This window comes from Phoxinus phoxinus (genome assembly GCF_949152265.1).
Source record: "Phoxinus phoxinus genome assembly, chromosome: 4".
In the NCBI taxonomy this organism is placed as follows: Eukaryota; Metazoa; Chordata; class Actinopteri; order Cypriniformes; family Leuciscidae; genus Phoxinus; species Phoxinus phoxinus.
Window position 1 is genome coordinate 37,652,758 of NC_136879.1, and position 18,951 is coordinate 37,671,708.

At 37.5% G+C, this 18,951-nt stretch overlaps 1 protein-coding gene across 5 annotated transcripts in view; it reads left to right on the forward strand.

Moving 5' to 3' along the window:
* The window catches only part of grik1b (glutamate receptor, ionotropic, kainate 1b), a 46,630-nt gene extending 28,580 nt beyond the window's left edge, over positions 1 to 18,050 (forward strand). The window contains exons 9-17 of one of the 5 annotated variants that reach the window (XM_079609920.1): positions 5,208 to 5,315; positions 5,411 to 5,452; positions 6,988 to 7,101; positions 7,179 to 7,382; positions 8,996 to 9,219; positions 12,190 to 12,308; positions 12,895 to 13,112; positions 14,129 to 14,354; positions 16,082 to 18,050. In XM_079609920.1, the coding sequence (XP_079466046.1) occupies positions 5,208 to 5,315; positions 5,411 to 5,452; positions 6,988 to 7,101; positions 7,179 to 7,382; positions 8,996 to 9,219; positions 12,190 to 12,308; positions 12,895 to 13,112; positions 14,129 to 14,354; positions 16,082 to 16,371 (1,545 nt within the window). In that variant the 3' untranslated portion in view covers positions 16,372 to 18,050. The remainder of the gene's footprint in view (positions 1 to 5,207; positions 5,316 to 5,410; positions 5,453 to 6,987; positions 7,102 to 7,178; positions 7,383 to 8,995; positions 9,220 to 12,189; positions 12,309 to 12,894; positions 13,113 to 14,128; positions 14,355 to 16,081) is intronic. The other 4 variants (XM_079609918.1, XM_079609922.1, XM_079609919.1 and 1 more) reach the window with 4 other exon arrangements.
* The last annotated feature ends 901 nt before the right edge of the window (positions 18,051 to 18,951 follow it).

Here is an 18,951-nt window from a genome sequence, read left to right on the forward strand (position 1 = left end):
TCCACTAGAGGCACAGAATGGTATTGTGACCGAATGGGCTGATATAACATGAACACCAATAGAGTGACTTTGGCAAGAGCCAAATTATGTCCACCTCTGTGGACCTATGGGTGTGGAGTTGTGTTTGGTGATAGGGTTATGGGTGGAGTTGTGTTTGGTGATAGGGTTATGGATGGAGTTGTGTTTGGTGATAGGGTTATGGATGGAGTTGTGTTTGGTGATAGGGTTATGGGTGGAGTTGTGTTTGGTGATAGGGTTATGGGTGGAGTTGTGTTTGGTGATAGGGTTATGGATGGAGTTGTGTTTGGTGATAGGGTTATGGGTGGAGTTGTGTTTGGTGATAGGGTTATGGGTGGAGTTGTGTTTGGTGATAGGGTTATGGGTGGAGTTGTGTTTGGTGATAGGGTTATGGGTGGAGTTGTGTTTGGTGATAGGGTTGTGGGTGGAGTTGTGTTTAGTGATGGTAGGGTTATGGGTGGAGTTGTGTTTAGTGATAGGGTTATGGGTGGAGTTGTGTTTAGTGATAGGGTTATGGGTGGAGTTGTGTTTAGTGATGATAGGGTTATGGGTGGAGTTGTGTTTAGTGATAGGGTTATGGGTGGAGTTGTGTTTGGTGATAGGGTTATGGATGGAGTTGTGTTTGGTGATAGGGTTATGGGTGGAGTTGTGTTTGGTGATAGGGTTATGGGTGGAGTTGTGTTTGGTGATAGGGTTATGGGTGGAGTTGTGTTTGGTGATAGGGTTATGGATGGAGTTGTGTTTGGTGATAGGGTTATGGGTGGAGTTGTGTTTGGTGATAGGGTTATGGGTGGAGTTGTGTTTGGTGATAGGGTTATGGGTGGAGTTGTGTTTGGTGATAGGGTTATGGGTGGAGTTGTGTTTGGTGATAGGGTTATGGGTGGAGTTGTGTTTAGTGATAGGGTTATGGGTGGAGTTGTGTTTAGTGATAGGGTTATGGGTGGAGTTGTGTTTAGTGATAGGGTTGTGGGTGGAGTTGTGTTTAGTGATAGGGTTATGGGTGGAGTTGTGTTTAGTGATAGGGTTATGGGTGTGGAGTTGTGTTTAGTGATAGGGTTGTGGGTGGAGTTGTGTTTGGTGATAGGGTTATGGGTGGAGTTGTGTTTAGTGATAGGGTTGTGGGTGGAGTTGTGTTTAGTGATAGGGTTGTGGGTGGAGTTGTGTTTGGTGATAGGGTTATGGGTGGAGTTGTGTTTAGTGATAGGGTTGTGGGTGGAGTTGTGTTTAGTGATAGGACTATGGGTGGAGTTGTGTTTAGTGATAGGGTTATGGGTGGAGTTGTGTTTAGTGATAGGGTTGTGGGTGGAGTTGTGTTTGGTGATAGGGTTATGGGTGGAGTTGTGTTTAGTGATAGGGTTGTGGGTGGAGTTGTGTTTAGTGATAGGGTTATGGGTGTGGAGTTGTGTTTAGTGATAGGGTTATGGGTGGAGTTGTGTTTGGTGATAGGGTTATGGGTGGAGTTGTGTTTGGTGATAGGGTTATGGGTGGAGTTGTGTTTAGTGATAGGGTTATGGGTGGAGTTGTGTTTGGTGATAGGGTTATGGATGGAGTTGTGTTTGGTGATAGGGTTATGGGTGGAGTTGTGTTTGGTGATAGGGTTATGGGTGGAGTTGTGTTTGGTGATAGGGTTATGGGTGGAGTTGTGTTTGGTGATAGGGTTATGGATGGAGTTGTGTTTGGTGATAGGGTTATGGGTGGAGTTGTGTTTGGTGATAGGGTTATGGGTGGAGTTGTGTTTGGTGATAGGGTTATGGGTGGAGTTGTGTTTGGTGATAGGGTTATGGGTGGAGTTGTGTTTGGTGATAGGGTTATGGGTGGAGTTGTGTTTGGTGATAGGGTTATGGGTGGAGTTGTGTTTGGTGATAGGGTTATGGGTGGAGTTGTGTTTGGTGATAGGGTTATGGGTGGAGTTGTGTTTAGTGATAGGGTTATGGGTGGAGTTGTGTTTAGTGATAGGGTTATGGGTGGAGTTGTGTTTAGTGATAGGGTTATGGGTGGAGTTGTGTTTAGTGATAGGGTTGTGGGTGGAGTTGTGTTTAGTGATAGGGTTATGGGTGGAGTTGTGTTTAGTGATAGGGTTATGGGTGTGGAGTTGTGTTTAGTGATAGGGTTGTGGGTGGAGTTGTGTTTGGTGATAGGGTTATGGGTGGAGTTGTGTTTAGTGATAGGGTTGTGGGTGGAGTTGTGTTTAGTGATAGGGTTGTGGGTGGAGTTGTGTTTGGTGATAGGGTTATGGGTGGAGTTGTGTTTAGTGATAGGGTTGTGGGTGGAGTTGTGTTTAGTGATAGGACTATGGGTGGAGTTGTGTTTAGTGATAGGGTTATGGGTGGAGTTGTGTTTAGTGATAGGGTTGTGGGTGGAGTTGTGTTTGGTGATAGGGTTATGGGTGGAGTTGTGTTTAGTGATAGGGTTGTGGGTGGAGTTGTGTTTAGTGATAGGGTTATGGGTGTGGAGTTGTGTTTAGTGATAGGGTTATGGGTGTGAAGTTGTGTTTGGTGTTAGGGTTATGGGTGGAGTTGTGTTTGGTGATAGGGTTATGGGTGGAGTTGTTTAGTGATAGGGTTGTGGGTGGAGTTGTGTTTAGTGATAGGGTTATGGGTGGAGTTGTGTTTAGTGATAGGGTTATGGGTGGAGTTGTGTTAATTGATAGGGTTATGGGTGGAGTTGTGTTTAGTGATAGGGTTATGGGTGGAGTTGTGTTTAGTGATAGGGTTGTGGGTGGAGTTGTGTTAAGTGATAGGGTTATGGGTGGAGTTGTGTTTAGTGATAGGGTTGTGGGTGGAGTTGTGTTAAGTGATAGGGTTATGGGTGGAGTTGTGTTTAGTGATGATAGGGTTATGGGTGGAGTTGTGTTTAGTGATAGGGTTATGGGTGGAGTTGTGTTTAGTGATAGGGTTATGGGTGGAGTTGTGTTTAGTGATAGGGTTATGGGTGGAGTTGTGTTTAGTGATAGGGTTATGGGTGGAGTTGTGTTTAGTGATAGGGTTATGGATGGAGTTGTGTTTAGTGATAGGGTTATGGGTGGAGTTGTGTTTAGGTATAGGGTTGTGGGTAGGTTAGGGTGTGGTTGGATCTTCTAGCTCCACCCATCGTCTTTGCAGTGAGCAACCTCTCGAATTTGTGGGTGGTATTACCTGTTTTTCTGAACCATGACCGGTGTGGAAGGCAATTATATATATATATTTTTTTTATTAAATTAATTAATTGAAAAGTGTAATATTACAAATGTTTTTTTCAATTTTTGTTCAATCTCTGTCAGAAGAGATGTTTTCTGACAATTTCACTGAACTCAATGTTAGTTAATGCATCTCTAAAGTTCTTTAATCCAGTGCTGGTGCTGGTGGTGGTGATGACGATGATGATGATGATGATGATGATGATGATGATGATGATGATGATGATGTCATCTTCTTGATCTCAGTGAGAGCCACTGGTACAGTTATTACAGGCTCTGCTAACGCACCGCTGGGTCTGGTGTGTTTAATCTTGGCCTGTTGGTAATTGGAGCTCACTGCACATGCGGTCGAGAGCAGGATGTGATAAAAAGGAAGGATCTAGTGAGATTTACACTAGAGAATAATGACTAGAACCAATCTGGACAAAGGTCATGCGGGCCTCAGTGTGAGTATATGAAGCAAGTCTTTAAGATCTCCACTAATGTATGTGAAGATTATGGATGCTACCCACCCCACGGCAAATTAAAGAAATAATCCACTGGATTTGCACGTCATCAGGCTTTATTGAATGTCTGTTGACTGTATAAGCGCTGCATCCTTGTAAATGAACATGTTCTGGGTAAAAGATCCGCTGTTGTGGAGATCGGTCTCTCCATTTGGCTCGCATCCCTCAGCCTGGGCTCACGTGTCCACTTGGGGAGGTTCATTATAGAGTCCATTTACTAACAACTCCTTGCAGAACAGAGCTGATCTATTGCTCTGGGCACTTCGTTGATCATGTGACTGTTTGTGATCTATGGATCTCTGGGTTGTTTCTCTTTGCTGTTTGTCACTGTGTGAATGGGTCTGCTTTAGACAGATGAAAAGCAGAGATAAATATGGAAGGTAGGAGGTTGAAGACACGTGTAGTGGTAGCAGGCACTATAAATAAACAATGTTTAATAAGCAAAGAGAACAGGGATTCGTCGGAGAAATATAAATCTTAACCAAACATAGATGCCAAACAGGGAGTATAAACGCTGAGAACTAAACGAGACACAGGTGCAGATCATTAGTAACCATGGAAACAAACTAGGGAATAATGAGTAACCAAGGAGATTATGGTTTACATTTCAATTTGACATTACACATTACAAGCCTTATCATCAAGGTCCTGGCACTGCAAAGTGCTCATTAGTCATTTATTTATTTATTTACTACAATTATTATTAACTAGAATTCATTGAATTAATAATAGAATAATGGGATTTTTTTTAAATGTATTTTACGATTATTTATTTATTTACAATGATTCATTAAATTAATAATAATTGTATTTAATACAAATATTGATTTATTTAATATAAATTCAAGGTGCTTGTTAGAAAAATAATTGTATGTTTTATATAATAGCCTAAATAAATAAAGGCATTCATTTATCAAAAGTATTAAATTAATTATATTTTAATTGAATGAATTAATGTATTTAATTAATTTACTTATTTAAAATTAATTAAATAAATGATAATAATAGAATAATAAAAATATTTATTGAATGTATTTTAAAATTATTTATTTATTTATTTATTAAATTAATAATTATTTTATTTAGTAAATATGATTATTTACTTAATATAAATACAAGTTTTTTTTTATTTGTATAAAACGCATTCAATTAATCAGATTTTGTTGTAATTTTTTTGACTAAAATTAATTTGACTAAAATAATCTATTGAGAATCTCATTCCCTCTCTCTCAATCTTATACCCTTGGCTTATGCTATAAAAAAACAATGTCAGAAAGCCCCCCAAAACACACAACTAACACAACTAAACACAGCTGTGTGTGAGCTAACACAGCGAGGTACAGTTATAAACACTGGGCTGGTGATGTGCCAAACACACACTCTCAACTAATGATAATGATAATGCTTTACCTGGCCTCTAAAGTGGGACTCAAAACTTGTAATGATACGACACCGTCATGTTTCATCTAAAACCAGACCCTCTTTTCCCTCCTCCTCTCTTCTTGTAGGCTCAGTGGAACGGCCTGACCGGACAGATAGTAATAAACAAGTCGGACGGCTTGAGGAAAGATTTTGATCTCGACGTCATCAGTCTGAAAGAGGATGGCATGGAAAAGGTAAAAGCAGAAGATGCTCCCGTGATCCCACGTCTCTTAATATCTCTATCATACTGTACATGTCAAATCTTGGCTTTTTCTTTTCTTTTCACAAGCAGTTTATGGAAAGTGGTCGTTTTAACAAAGTATGGAAGAAGGTTTGTATTGAATATCAGTATTGTGACATTCACGTCCCTTTTCCCCTTGCAAAAATGTACCATGGTACTGAATGATTGCCATGTTCATGTACTATGGTATTTTCTAAAAAAAAAAGTTTCTAAAAAGTACTTTTTCATCTGTGCCCCGCAACTGGTTTATAGATATTATTGATGTCCCATGAGAAACACTTGGCGTAGTTATGGATTATACTTAGTTTTGACACTCAAATTTATCACTTAAACTTATTTCCTTTTATAACATTGTCAAACTCTCAGTCTGTGGCTCAAAGCCTGCAGCTTCCAGTTATGAAATATCACATCACTCATAGAGTCAACAATGCAGAGAGCTCATTTTATTAAACATCTGTTTATGAGCGGTAATCGCACGCCGAGCGCTCAGCTTGAAGACACTCTCATAATGTATGTTTGAAAACCGCTATCAGACAGAGGTGACGTAGCGTAGCGAATGAAGCTTTACTGCGGGGCGCACGCACACACACACACACACACACACATACACACACACACACACACACACACGGAGCGTCTCAGAGGAGAGACTGGATTAATATGAGTTGCTCGTGTAAAAGAAGGACTGATGATGTGAAGCACTTGCTTTTGCTCGATAAAATAAGTGGTAGATAACTAACAAATTCAGTGTGTGTTCTGCACTGTTATAAAGTGCTTCGCTTTCCATGTTTATTTTCCCCTACAGTTGATATAACGCATTCATTTGCTTCATTTATTTAAAATTCTCCCTTGTCTTGTTTTTCTTTTACCTTGTAAGACTTCAAACTGAAGTGTTTTTTTTCTATTTGTTTATTTATTTATTTACAAGAAGTAAATAAATATTTAATAAATGTCTTTATTTATTTAATATCAACACAAGGTTCTTGTTAGGAAAACATAATTTAGAGTATTTATATAATAAATAAATATTAAACTAATTTATACTTATGTAACAATTAAACAATTTATTAAGAAAATATTTTTGTCTCATAATTATGATATATATGTATGTATGTATGTATATATATATATATATATATATATATATATATATACATATACATACAGTACATATCTCAATTATATTATATATAGGCTATTGTGTATATATACGCGTGTGTGTGTGTGTGTGTGTGTGTGTGTGTGTGTGTGTGTGTGTGTGTGTGTGTGTGTGTGTGTGTGTGTACATAAGTATTCAAATGTCTGTGGTTTCAAATTATATTTAAAGATGAATTGTGTAATTTCTGAATTATAAAATATAGTATAATTAAGAGATATGTACTGTATATCTCTTAATTATAATATATTATATTTTATCATTCAGAAATGACACAATTCACCTTTAAATATAATTTTAAACCACAGACATTTGGATACTCTACTTACATTTAAAATCTCTGATTATATTTAAAGGAACAGTGTCATCCTAGTCAGGTCCATAATGTGTGAATTATTCCTTGAATCTGTCCTAAAAATCAACAGTTTTCAGCATGAAATGTTCTTACTGTGGCTTTGCATGTGTTTAGATTGGTGTGTGGAACTCCAACACTGGCCTTAACCTGACAGACAGCAACAAAGACAAAAACGCCAACGTGACCGACTCCATGGCCAACCGGACACTCGTTGTCACCACAATTCTGGTAGGAATCCGCCGACTCGCTTCATCAAGACCCAGAGACTGCACATGCTGGATCTGATAGTGTTGTTGCCCTTGCAGGAAAACCCATACGTGATGTACAAGAAGTCAGATAAGCCGCTGTATGGGAACGACCGCTTTGAAGGATACTGTCTGGACCTGCTGAAGGAGCTGTCCAACATCCTGGGCTTTTCCTATGAGGTCAAACTGGTGTCTGATGGGAAATACGGAGCCCAGAATGACAAAGGAGAGTGGAACGGCATGGTCAGAGAGCTAATCGATCATGTAAGTCAAAATAAAGAGTTTTGTGGCTTTTAGTCCATGGGGCTTTCGCACTGGAGGAACCATTTAATAGTTCCTAGAACTATTGGTGTAAGTTCCTGGATTTTGGTGCGTTCACACCGCAGGAACTAGGACCGATTTTAGTTCTAGGAACTCCTTTTAGAGGAGCTAATTTTGCTCATACTTCAGAGTCGGTCTAAACCAGCACTATTGACCCCTTTTGCGCCGACGTCACAGTTACGTCACGCCGCTAGCTGGATGCAAAACAGTGTGAAAACTGGAGGCGGCCAATACAAACCAGCACAGATTCATCTACATAATAAGGAGCTTAAATTACTATTATTATTATTATTAAATGTCATCTTGTTGTATTTTTGGGTTCTAGAATCGACGGAGTACAGGCTCCAATTTTACATTTTATCGCATAATGTTTTCTAAATTATTGTGTTTATTTGTGAATCATCTCTGATTGTTGTTTTGATTGATTGTGACTTGACTTTTTGAAGAACCTGGTAAGAAAGGGTAAGCAAAAACATAGTTAAAAAATGAATATGCTGTATCTGGAATTTTTATTTCTAGAAAATATTCACATAATTAAAATTGCACCGTAATGTCACTCTTTACATTGTCTTGTGCGTGAGCATTCAGCACATAGTTATAGGCATCTGAAGATGTATATGCCCTCAGTTTCTCTTTACGCTCGGTTTCTCTATCGGTGTAGGTGTAGAAGTCAGCTTCTCAACCGGAGGTAACCTAGCATTAACGTTAATCCTGTCAGATCGACCATCCATTGACTGAGCGTGTACGGGTCAGATCTGGTTCTGTCCGTTAAAATTCACTTTTGAAAATAACAATCGCGGCCCTAGACAGTGAGTGACCTTGCACATTAAGATAAAATCATTGTTAAAAAACAAGCTAACAAAACTGGCAAACTAGCGTTAGTGAAGCGGCCAGAGGGATCTTTCTGCAACCAACTAAGCTCCGCCCACAAAAACGTCATTATGTTTACTAACTGAAAAGGGGTCTATAGGAACTACCAGTGACGTTAGTGTTCGCTGATTGGCTGAAACACCAGCACCCGCCATTTTTAATAAAGCTGTGTAAACACAGATTATAGCCTTTATATTTACTCCAGAAACTAATAACTCTATGAACATGGAAAACAGTGATAGATGAACCTTAACCTTTACGCTGAGGAGAAAATCCAACACAACTTTGAGGAGACCAAGCCAAACATGATTATGTATTTCTGCTCAGTTAGCGACACTGGACTCAACCACACGGCTAACGCTAATAACTTTTAATTACTGTCTACTTTACAGTTCTCGGGGAAACACCCTGGTGGCCAGTTCCTAGAACTACACTCTATAAAATGCTGGGTTGTTTCAATTTTGGGTCAAATATGGACAAACCCAAACGTTGGGTTAAAAATGTAATTTAAAATTTTAACCCAACGGCTGGGTTTGTCCATATTTGACCCAAAATTGGGTTGAAACAAGCTCCTAAAACTACCCGGTGCGAAAGCCCCTTATGTTAGTGTCCTCAACCAGCCATTTGATGTGATCTTAAGAAGTCAAGCAAGTTCCTGTGAGTTAATTGTCCCTGCTTCATCACAGGTGGCAGATTTGGCCGTAGCGCCGCTCACCATCACTTACGTGAGAGAGAAAGTCATCGATTTTTCCAAGCCCTTCATGACTCTGGGAATCTCCATTCTCTACCACAAGCCCAATGGCACGAATCCAGGTGTGTTCTCGTTCCTGAACCCGCTCTCTCCGGACATCTGGATGTACGTGTTGCTGGCCTGCCTCGGGGTCAGCTGTGTGCTGTTCGTCATCGCCAGGTACTGGTCACTTTAACACAATTCAACCTTTAGATTGGATTCAATTCTTCAAATTGGACCGGATTCAGGCTTCTATATGTTTTGCAGTTAATTAGCTCTTGTTTTACTGCCAGTCTTGGCCAGCTCGTTTTAAACACAAATGCAATGGTACTTTTATTACAGTTAACTTTTCTAAAACTTCAGTTAACTTTTCTAAAACTTCAGTTAGCTTTTCTAAAACTTCAGTTAACTTTTCTAAAACTTCAGTTAGCTTTTCTAAAACTTCAGTTAACTTTTCTAAAACTTCAGTTAGCTTTTCTAAAACTTCAGTTAACTTTTCTAAAACTTTTCTGTCAAATTCAAGCAAATGTCCAGTATTTAGAATGCCCAGATTGTGGTAATGATGTCACTGCATTCTAAATTCTGTTCTATTGCTTTGATAAAGTTTGCACTTTAGAAGGTGTTTTTAAAAAGGTGTTTTCAGTTACCTAAATGTAAATGGCTAAAATCTGTGGAATAAATACTCAATATTTTCAGAAATATAATATTTATCTGGATGAACCGTGGAGTCATGCTATTTTTTCTATATATATTGTTCCTCTCTGCGGTATGGTAATATATAATTTCCTCCTTTGGTCTCCTGCCTGTTCTGTGGGGTTTGTTGTTTTTGGACTCTATTTGGGCTCTTTATTGGGTGTCTAAAAAATATTTAAAGGGGTGGTTGATTATGATTTCACTTTTCTAACTTTAGTTAGTGTGTAATGTTGCTGTTTGATCATAAACAACTTCTGCAAAGTTACAACGCTCAAAGTTCAAAGCAAAGGAAGATATTTGCTTTTAAAGAAAAGGACTACAACAAACGGCTGGTAGGGACTACACGACATTCATCACGGGTTAGTGACATCACCAACCCTAAAATGTACATAAGCCCCGCCCCCGGGAACAAACAGTCCATGTTGAGAAGAGGAAGAGTTGCTGTATAAGAGACATTTGTGAGTCAGCTCAAACTTTAGCATCCATCTTTTCACATGCAATAGAAAGTCACTCTGTGTGCATCTCACAACAGTTCCTATACGAGCGATTTATAGATTATCATGACATAATATGCTAATTAAAGATAGTTAACTCCACATCAGCAACATAAATTCATCAACTAACCATTCAGAGACGTCCTGTTGCTTCTACATGTTGTCACTTCTTCTTGAGGCTCTCCATCTTTGTCTGACTCCGTTTCAACATTAAAGGCAGAACAGTTTCTGTCATTTTAGTGTGTGTGCGTGAGGTAATCGCAGCTGCTAACACACACAAGCTCTTGAAATCCCGCCCTCTACAGCAGCTCATTTGCATTTAAAGGGCCTGGCACAAAACGGTGTGTTTTTTGCAAACCCTCAAAAAGTGACAACTTTTTTATAGACAACATGCTATATACAAATATCTGTGGGGTATTTTGTGCTAAAACTTCACATACACACACTCTGGGGACATCAGAGATTTATTTTACATCTTGTGAAAATGGCATTTTACCACCCCTTTAAAGAAAACCCTTATTTTTGTGAGTGGGAACAGATCAGGATTTTCCTCATATTGTGACATAGGCTAAATAAATTTCTAGGCCCCTCCAATACAGCCCAGGGTGGGAAAATAATATAATATGAAATAAGTTGAGAACATGACACCCAAATTATCTTGAATATAAAAGATTGCTTTGTAAATTATATCAGTATTCAGGATGTCTCTTATATATATATATATATATATATATATATATATATATATATATATATGTGTATTTATCTATTGGCAGTCTCCAACATGCCATTCATCTACAGTATGCGAGCAATATTAATTTATTTGATTTATTTGAACATATAACAGCCAAAAATATTGGCAATAGTGTCCAACAGTGAGCACTGAGCAGCCACATTTTTGTTTTAAGCAGATTCAGAAAATATTTTCCCATTTGTCTTTTCTCCCATATCATCTCCAAGATGAATACCATTGCAATACAAACTTTGATTTTTAATGAGGGTGGAAGAATAAACAAACATTTTTTTATTGTAAAATCGTTAAAAAAGGGGGGGTGATGAAAATAAAAATGGAAAATATAAATAATCAGTTTAATACATGAAAGTAAAGCACAAAAAAATTCAGTGCCACATATTGTCCAGATGGTCCAGTTAAATGCAGTTATGAGTATGAATGTTAGAAAGGGAGTTGATGGAGGGAATATCAAATTTTCTCGAGTCTAATGAAATATGAGGCATTATAAATCCATCAAGAATGTGATCGTGAATGGGGGATTTTCCACTTAAGCAAGATTTGCCGTCTGGACAGCAATGTGAGAAATGCAATAAAGTCATATAGAGAAGTCACAGGACACCAAATACACCAGTGGCAGTGAAACAGTGAAACTGAAGCATGAGGGCAAAATGTGAGAAGAGGAAATTGCTGAGAGCAAAACTATGCAATGCAATTATGCAATGTTAAATTATTGATTTTATGGATGTTTTTGTCAGAGTGAAATACAGTTTATTTGAAATGTATTGTGAAGCAGTGGCTGGAATTTTTGTTGGTAACGGTTAGTGGTGATAATATTAGAGGCATTATATTGAATATTCACAATTATATTTGTGGTGATTTGTGATTTTGCTGGTAAATTTTAGAATCATTGTGGATATTGTGATTTTATATTTTGTTGCAATTTTTACTTGACATTTATTTAAGTGTTGTGTTGTTTTATTAGTGTCTCTGTTTTAAACTTCACAAGCAAACTCTGTTAGTGTTGGCAAGTAGGAAACCGTTAAAATATGTTAACATAATTGCATTGTTTAAGGATATTATGTAGATAATTCAAATTACATCAAGGGACCTTATTATTAACTTTGGATTGACTCAAAACTATAATTCAGTGGTTCTGTCATCAATGACAAATGTCATATATTGAAATGTGAATGATGTGCATATACAGTAAGTGTGTGTGTGTGTCTGCAGGTTTACTCCGTATGAATGGTACAACCCTCATCCCTGCAACCCTGATTCTGACGTGGTGGAGAACAACTTCACCCTCATCAACAGTGTTTGGTTTGGGGTCGGAGCCCTGATGCAGCAAGGTGATCTATCTATCTATCTATCTGTCTATCTATCTATCTATCTATCTATCTATCTATCTATCTATCTATCTATCTATCTATCTGTCCGTCCGTCCGTCCGCCCGCCCGTCCGTCCGTCCGTCCGTCCGTCCGTCCGTCCGTCCGTCCGTCCGTCCGTCCGTCCGTCCGTCCGTCCGTCCGTCCGTCCGTCCATCCATCCATCCATCCATCCATCCATCCATCCATCCATCCATCTATCTATCTATCTATCTATCTATCTATCTATCTATCTATCTATCTATCTATCTATCTATCTATCTATCTATCCATATATCCATTTCTTTTTTTACAATTTAGATAAAGTGAGTTATTTAAACCACTTACATTTTTTATTTTTTATTCATTTAACTACTTAAGACCACACCTTTATTCATTTGTTTTCTTTTTTTAAATGAAAATTAAAAATGTATTATTTATTTATTTAATTTTATTTTTGAACACACAAGTAGAAACAAAACAACTATAAAACAGTGCAAAACATCCTTGATTTCTAACCAGCATTTTCAACCACTGGTTTGTTAACTGCGTGAATATGTCTCGTGGTCAGGGTCGGAGTTGATGCCCAAGGCTCTGTCCACCAGGATTGTTGGAGGGATCTGGTGGTTCTTCACCCTCATCATCATCTCGTCCTACACGGCTAACCTGGCCGCCTTCCTCACCGTGGAGCGGATGGACTCGCCGATAGACTCGGCCGATGACCTGGCCAAACAGACCAAGATCGAGTACGGTGCCGTGAGGGACGGATCCACTATGACTTTCTTTAAGGTTGGGCCACTTTCAGGTCTCATACACACACATTCAGTCTGTTTAAACACTTTCTGCAGGATCTGTGTGTCTTGTGATACGTTGAATTGAGAGAGGGGGTTTGAGGTTGGACGGGTGAACAGCAGTTCCTCCTCCAGACACTCAGACCTGGGATTTTACATGCACAGATTGGCGGGAATGATTACAGGACACGAACTTCAGCCCGCGGGAATTCAACATGTACAGAGCGAATTAAAGCAGCTTATAGAGGAAGAGAGGGTTATGAGGACATCTGTCACAGCACTGACTGACCTAGACCAGCAAAGGAGGATTTTATGGCATAAGCACAGGAAGTCCAGTAGTAAGATCAGCGTACTGTACATTTATTCACAGCGGAAACAATAAACGGTTTCTTCTAAAAAAACATTTGGAAAATTTGCACAATGGCTGTAAATAATTACATTAAGTGTTTGAAAACAAAGACTAATGAACTAGATTAATTTGCAGAAAAATACAAATATTTGTAATGATTAATAATTGGTGTCTTTTATCATATTGTGTTGTTGAAATTTTATAAAAGCAATAAAACACTTTAGATAGTTTTTAACAGACAATCCTGGTGACTGATAGCCTACTTTTATTTTATTTTAACATTCAAAACTATAAAATTGTTGATATACTCACAAAAACAAAGGCTAGTGATCTAGATTAGTTTGCAAAAAAAAATAATTAGTGTCAATTTTTAAATTGCTGTTGCTTAAATTAAAAAGAAAAGCAATAAAACACTTTGTTTTGTAAAGATGATCCTGGACAGTGTATATTTTATTTTATTTTATTTTTTTATTTTTTATTTTATTGTTATTATTATTATTTTTTTTTTTGCACTTTATTTCTCTGTCTGTCGCACACCTTCTAGTGGCTACTTTCATTAAAAGTGTTAATTTAAGCATTTGTCATTTGGGTAAATATATGGAAATATAATATATATGTAACCCATGCACATGCTCTACAATAATGCCATGACACATCTTTCCCAGAAATCCAAGATCTCCACCTACGAGAAGATGTGGGCGTTCATGAGCAGCCGTAAGAACACCGCGCTGGTGAAGAATAACCGAGAGGGAATCCAGCGTGTGTTGACCACAGACTACGCTCTCCTGATGGAGTCCACCAGCATCGAGTACATCAGCCAGAGGAACTGCAACCTCACGCAGATCGGCGGACTCATCGACTCCAAGGGCTACGGAGTGGGCACTCCTATCGGTACGCTCACGTTACACTAGATCGGCAAAAAACACTCTAATAAACTGCATCAAAAATATTCCATATACACCTAAGAAACTGGATCATGTAGTAGCATCTTAATTAAATGGTGTTGTTTAAAAATAATAAGTTAATATGATTGAATCAACCTTACTAAATTGGGTTACACCAGTGGAAATGATTTTCAAATCTGGTGTGTATATATATATATACATATATAGACACACACACACACACACACACACACACACACACACACACACACACACACACACACACACACACACACGCACACACACACACACACACACACACACACACACACACACACACACACACACACACACAGTACCATACTTACAATTTTCACATTTAATTATGATGTATCAATAGATATCATTAAATTGATAAGCACTTATTTATCTTTGTTAATGTTAACAAATAAAGCCTTATTGTAAAGTGTTACCAATAAATCTTTATGAATATTTTTGGTCGCAACTTTATTTATTAGGTTAATTTATTAATATGTGTCATATTTTATTCATTTAAAACAATATGGTGCTGATTACAAAAATGCAAAAATGTAACACTTCACCTTGCTTTTTTTAACTTGTAAAATATAAGTACTGGCCATATGAAAATATTTACAAAATACCAATCCTAAAAATATATTTAATAAATATATTTAATTAGATAATTTTTTTTATTTATTTTATATTTTAAGTTTTATATTGTAGTTAAAGTTTTAGTGTTTTTGTATAAAATATTTAATTAGTTTAAAAAAAAAATTAGTTTTAGTTTTTTTAGTACTTTATATTAAAGCAGTGTTATTTTAGTATAATTAAGATACTATTATAGTTTTTATTAATATTTTGCGTCATCTTGAATTTTTATTCGGTTTTCGATTACATTTTATTTTAAGTTTTATTTGAGTTGAGTTGTGTGTTTTTGCCATTTTAAGTAGGTTTTTTTAGTTCTATATAGTTTTTATTAATGTTGCCTAAAATAAAATAAGTTAATTTAAAGGTACGATTAGGCAATTATTTTTACAAACACTTTTTGTTTGTTATATTGGTTGAAACTCTCTTCACATCCTGATAGCAACCAATAATAAATCTAAATATTAAAACATGTACATATGTGACCCTGGACCACAATACCAGTCACATGGGTACATTTTATGAAATTGAGATTATACATAATCTGAACACTAAATAAATAAGCTTTCCATTGATGTATGGTTTGTTAGGATAGGACAATATTTGGCCGAGATACAACTATTAGAAAATCTGGAATCTGAGGGGGCCAAAAAATCTAAACATTGAGAAAATCTCCTTTAAAGTTGTGCATTTATGTTCACGATTGTGCTGCATTCACTCACAAAAATACATGTTTTATATATTTACGGTAGGAAATGTACAAAATATCTTCATGGAATATGATCTTTACTTAATATCCTAATGATTTCTGGCATAAAAGAAAAAATTATAATTTTGACCCATACAATGTATTGTTGGCTATTGCTACAAATAAACCCGTGCGACTCGTGACTGGTTTTGTGATCCAGGGTCACATATCTCTTCTGTGGAAGTCTCATGACCAAAACATGTGTAATATAACGCTTTACAGACTCAGCTCTGGCTGTGTGTGTTCGTGTGTTTTTCAGGAGACGCTCTTTTTCACGGCTTTAGTTTCAGATGGTGACAATAACCCTGTGTTTCTGTCAGGTTCCCCGTATCGTGACAAGGTGACCATCGCCATCCTGCAGCTACAGGAGGAGGGGAAGCTCCACATGATGAAGGAGAAGTGGTGGCGAGGGAACGGCTGTCCCGAGGAGGACAGTAAAGAGGCCAGCGCTCTGGGTGTGGAGAACATCGGAGGAATCTTCATCGTCCTGGCGGCCGGACTCGTCCTCTCCGTGTTCGTGGCCATCGGGGAGTTCATCTACAGGTCCAGGAAGAACCTGGACATCGAGGAGGTGAGCGTGGGACAGTGTGAGTGGCACAATAAATACTGATGTGGACGTCACAGGACTCTGTGTGACTCTCGGCTCTCCTAAACACGGACATACACTGACTGAACATTACCCGCGGTGTTATATGATGTCAGCTGTGTTATAACTGGGGGCGGCGTTGGACACTGAGCCGTTTTAAACATCAAAAAAAATCTTTTTACATTTTCAGATGTATTTTCAGAGATGGACAATGAGACGAAAAGTCAGTGAAATATGAATAAAGTGTTAGTTTAAGGTGAACTGCAGTTCAATTCTCACACCAGTTAATATATTGTAGAGTAGCTCACATCCATGTAGTTTGTATTTAGAGTTAAAGGACTTGAACATTTTATTCTTTACAGACATATTCCTTCTTAATCTAATTTATGATAAGACATGTCTGTGGGTTTTATTATAGGTGATGTGTGTAATTCTTCCATGTTAAAATGTCCATTTCAAGTCGAGTCATTTATAAGTCATTCATTCATTGGTTGATTTCCCCGAACAACGGTTTTAACATGCCGGAGATGTCGAATGGTAGACGGGAAACCTGTTTGAAAACAGTCATGTGGTGATGCAGAGATTACATACTTCACCTTTAAAGGCTCATTCGGACTGTTTTAGCCTTTCTATGATAAAATGACTTACTTTATTTCACGACTGTTGGTAACATTTGTCTTAAAGCCGTGTGTTATATGAACCCCTTTTTTTAAATAGTGAGAACAAACAAACATGTTTATAATGCAGATTTAATATGCAGACCCAGCATTGCAACTTGTCATTTTTCTGTCGATTTTTCTGAAATTGAAAATGCTGTGCAGATCATATGTGACGTTTAATATGCAACGTATGGATTTATTTGTGTTCGCAGAGATTTTAAACCTCAGATTAACAGACTGGTTATGTTTTATTCAGTCTACAGGTGCAAGACTTTGTCTTCTTTCATCATCAGTTCTGCTTTTGTATTGTTTGACACTTATGGAAATGCATATAAATATTTGATCACATTGAAATGATTTCTTTACGAGAACAATATATGTGTTTGCTTTGTATTCTTGGTTAATTTCCTTTTTTATTATTTGCCTCTTGTAGTCGATCAGCGCTTTAATGATGTCTTTTTCACAGATGGACTTTCTGTCTTCTGCGTCTGAGACTAAAATGGACTGAATTGAGTTCAAGTATTTTATTATTGATCCACTTTGGTGATGGGCTTATACTGAGAAAACCCCATCATTGGTTTCTATCAATAAAATCAAGCAATGAAATTGACATTATAGGTCAGACAATTGCATTTTAATTCCATTTCCTCCATTGTTAAAGGAAACATCCAGCCAAAAATGAAAATCATCATCATTTAGTCATTCAAAACTTATGGAAAAATTATGAATAATCTTCATTTAGGTGTTTTTTTTTGTGTGTTAAATACAACAACAGTTAATAGTAACACAGCTGTCTGTCTCCAAAGAACAATAAGAAGCAACATAAAATAAATTCATATGATTTGTGCACAATATTTCAAGTCTCCTAAAGTCGTACAATATCTTTCTTTGAGGAACAGGTTCTCTATTCTCTGAAAATCTCCCGTATGCTTCAGCTCTCATTACACATGTGTGACCCTGGATCACAAAACCAGTCACGAGTCGCACGGGTTTATTTGTGGCAATAGCCAACAATACATTGTATGGGTCAAAATTATTGATTTTTCGTTTATGCCAAAAACCATTAGGATATTAAGTAAAGATCATGTTCCATGAAGATATTTAGTAAATTTCCTACCGTAAATATATAAAACATGTATTTTTGTGAGTGAATGCAGCACAATCGTGAACATAAATGCACAACTTTAAAGGAGATTTTCTCAATGTTTAGATTTTTTTGCACCGTCAGATTCCAGATTTTCTAATAGTTGTATCTCGACCAAATATTGTCCTATCCTAACAAACCACACATCAATGGAAAGCTTATTTAATCAGCGTTCAGATGATGTATAAATATACATTTCAGAAAATTGACCCTTGTGACTGTTTTTGTGATCCAGGGTCACATATGTCATCCAGTCCTGTTTGGTGTCAGTGATGTGAAACCTTTCACTTTTGGGTGAATTTGCTTTAACTCCTTTACCAAGTCTTTTCTGAATAAATCAAGAGCAGGTGACCATGTGGAGGAACTAGTATGCAGCTTCTTCAAGGACTCGATGTCTCTCCACAGCTTCTCCTTGAGACCTCTGTTATCTGCAATGAAGGTGCCGGTTTTTGTCACTTTTTCAGTTCTCATGTCTCACAATTTCCATATGATTATGAGCGCTGGCTTCAGGGCTCGACCCATCAAAAGAATCACCTCTGAATTCATAAGAGGCCTGTGAAATGATTCCATGCAAATGAAGATCAGACCAGACGTGTGTGTGTGTGTGTGTGTGTGTGTGTGAGAGAGAGAGAGATTTCTGCCTCCCTTCAAAGGCATTGAGGGTTTTAAGTGAGAGAAAACTGAATGGGAAAAGTCTTGCATCTTCGTTTCTTCCACCCTTTTCTGACCTTTTAAATGTGTCCATGTGATGTTCATGTTCTAGAACCTGAAGGCCGAAACAAACTCCACAAAAATGGGTAT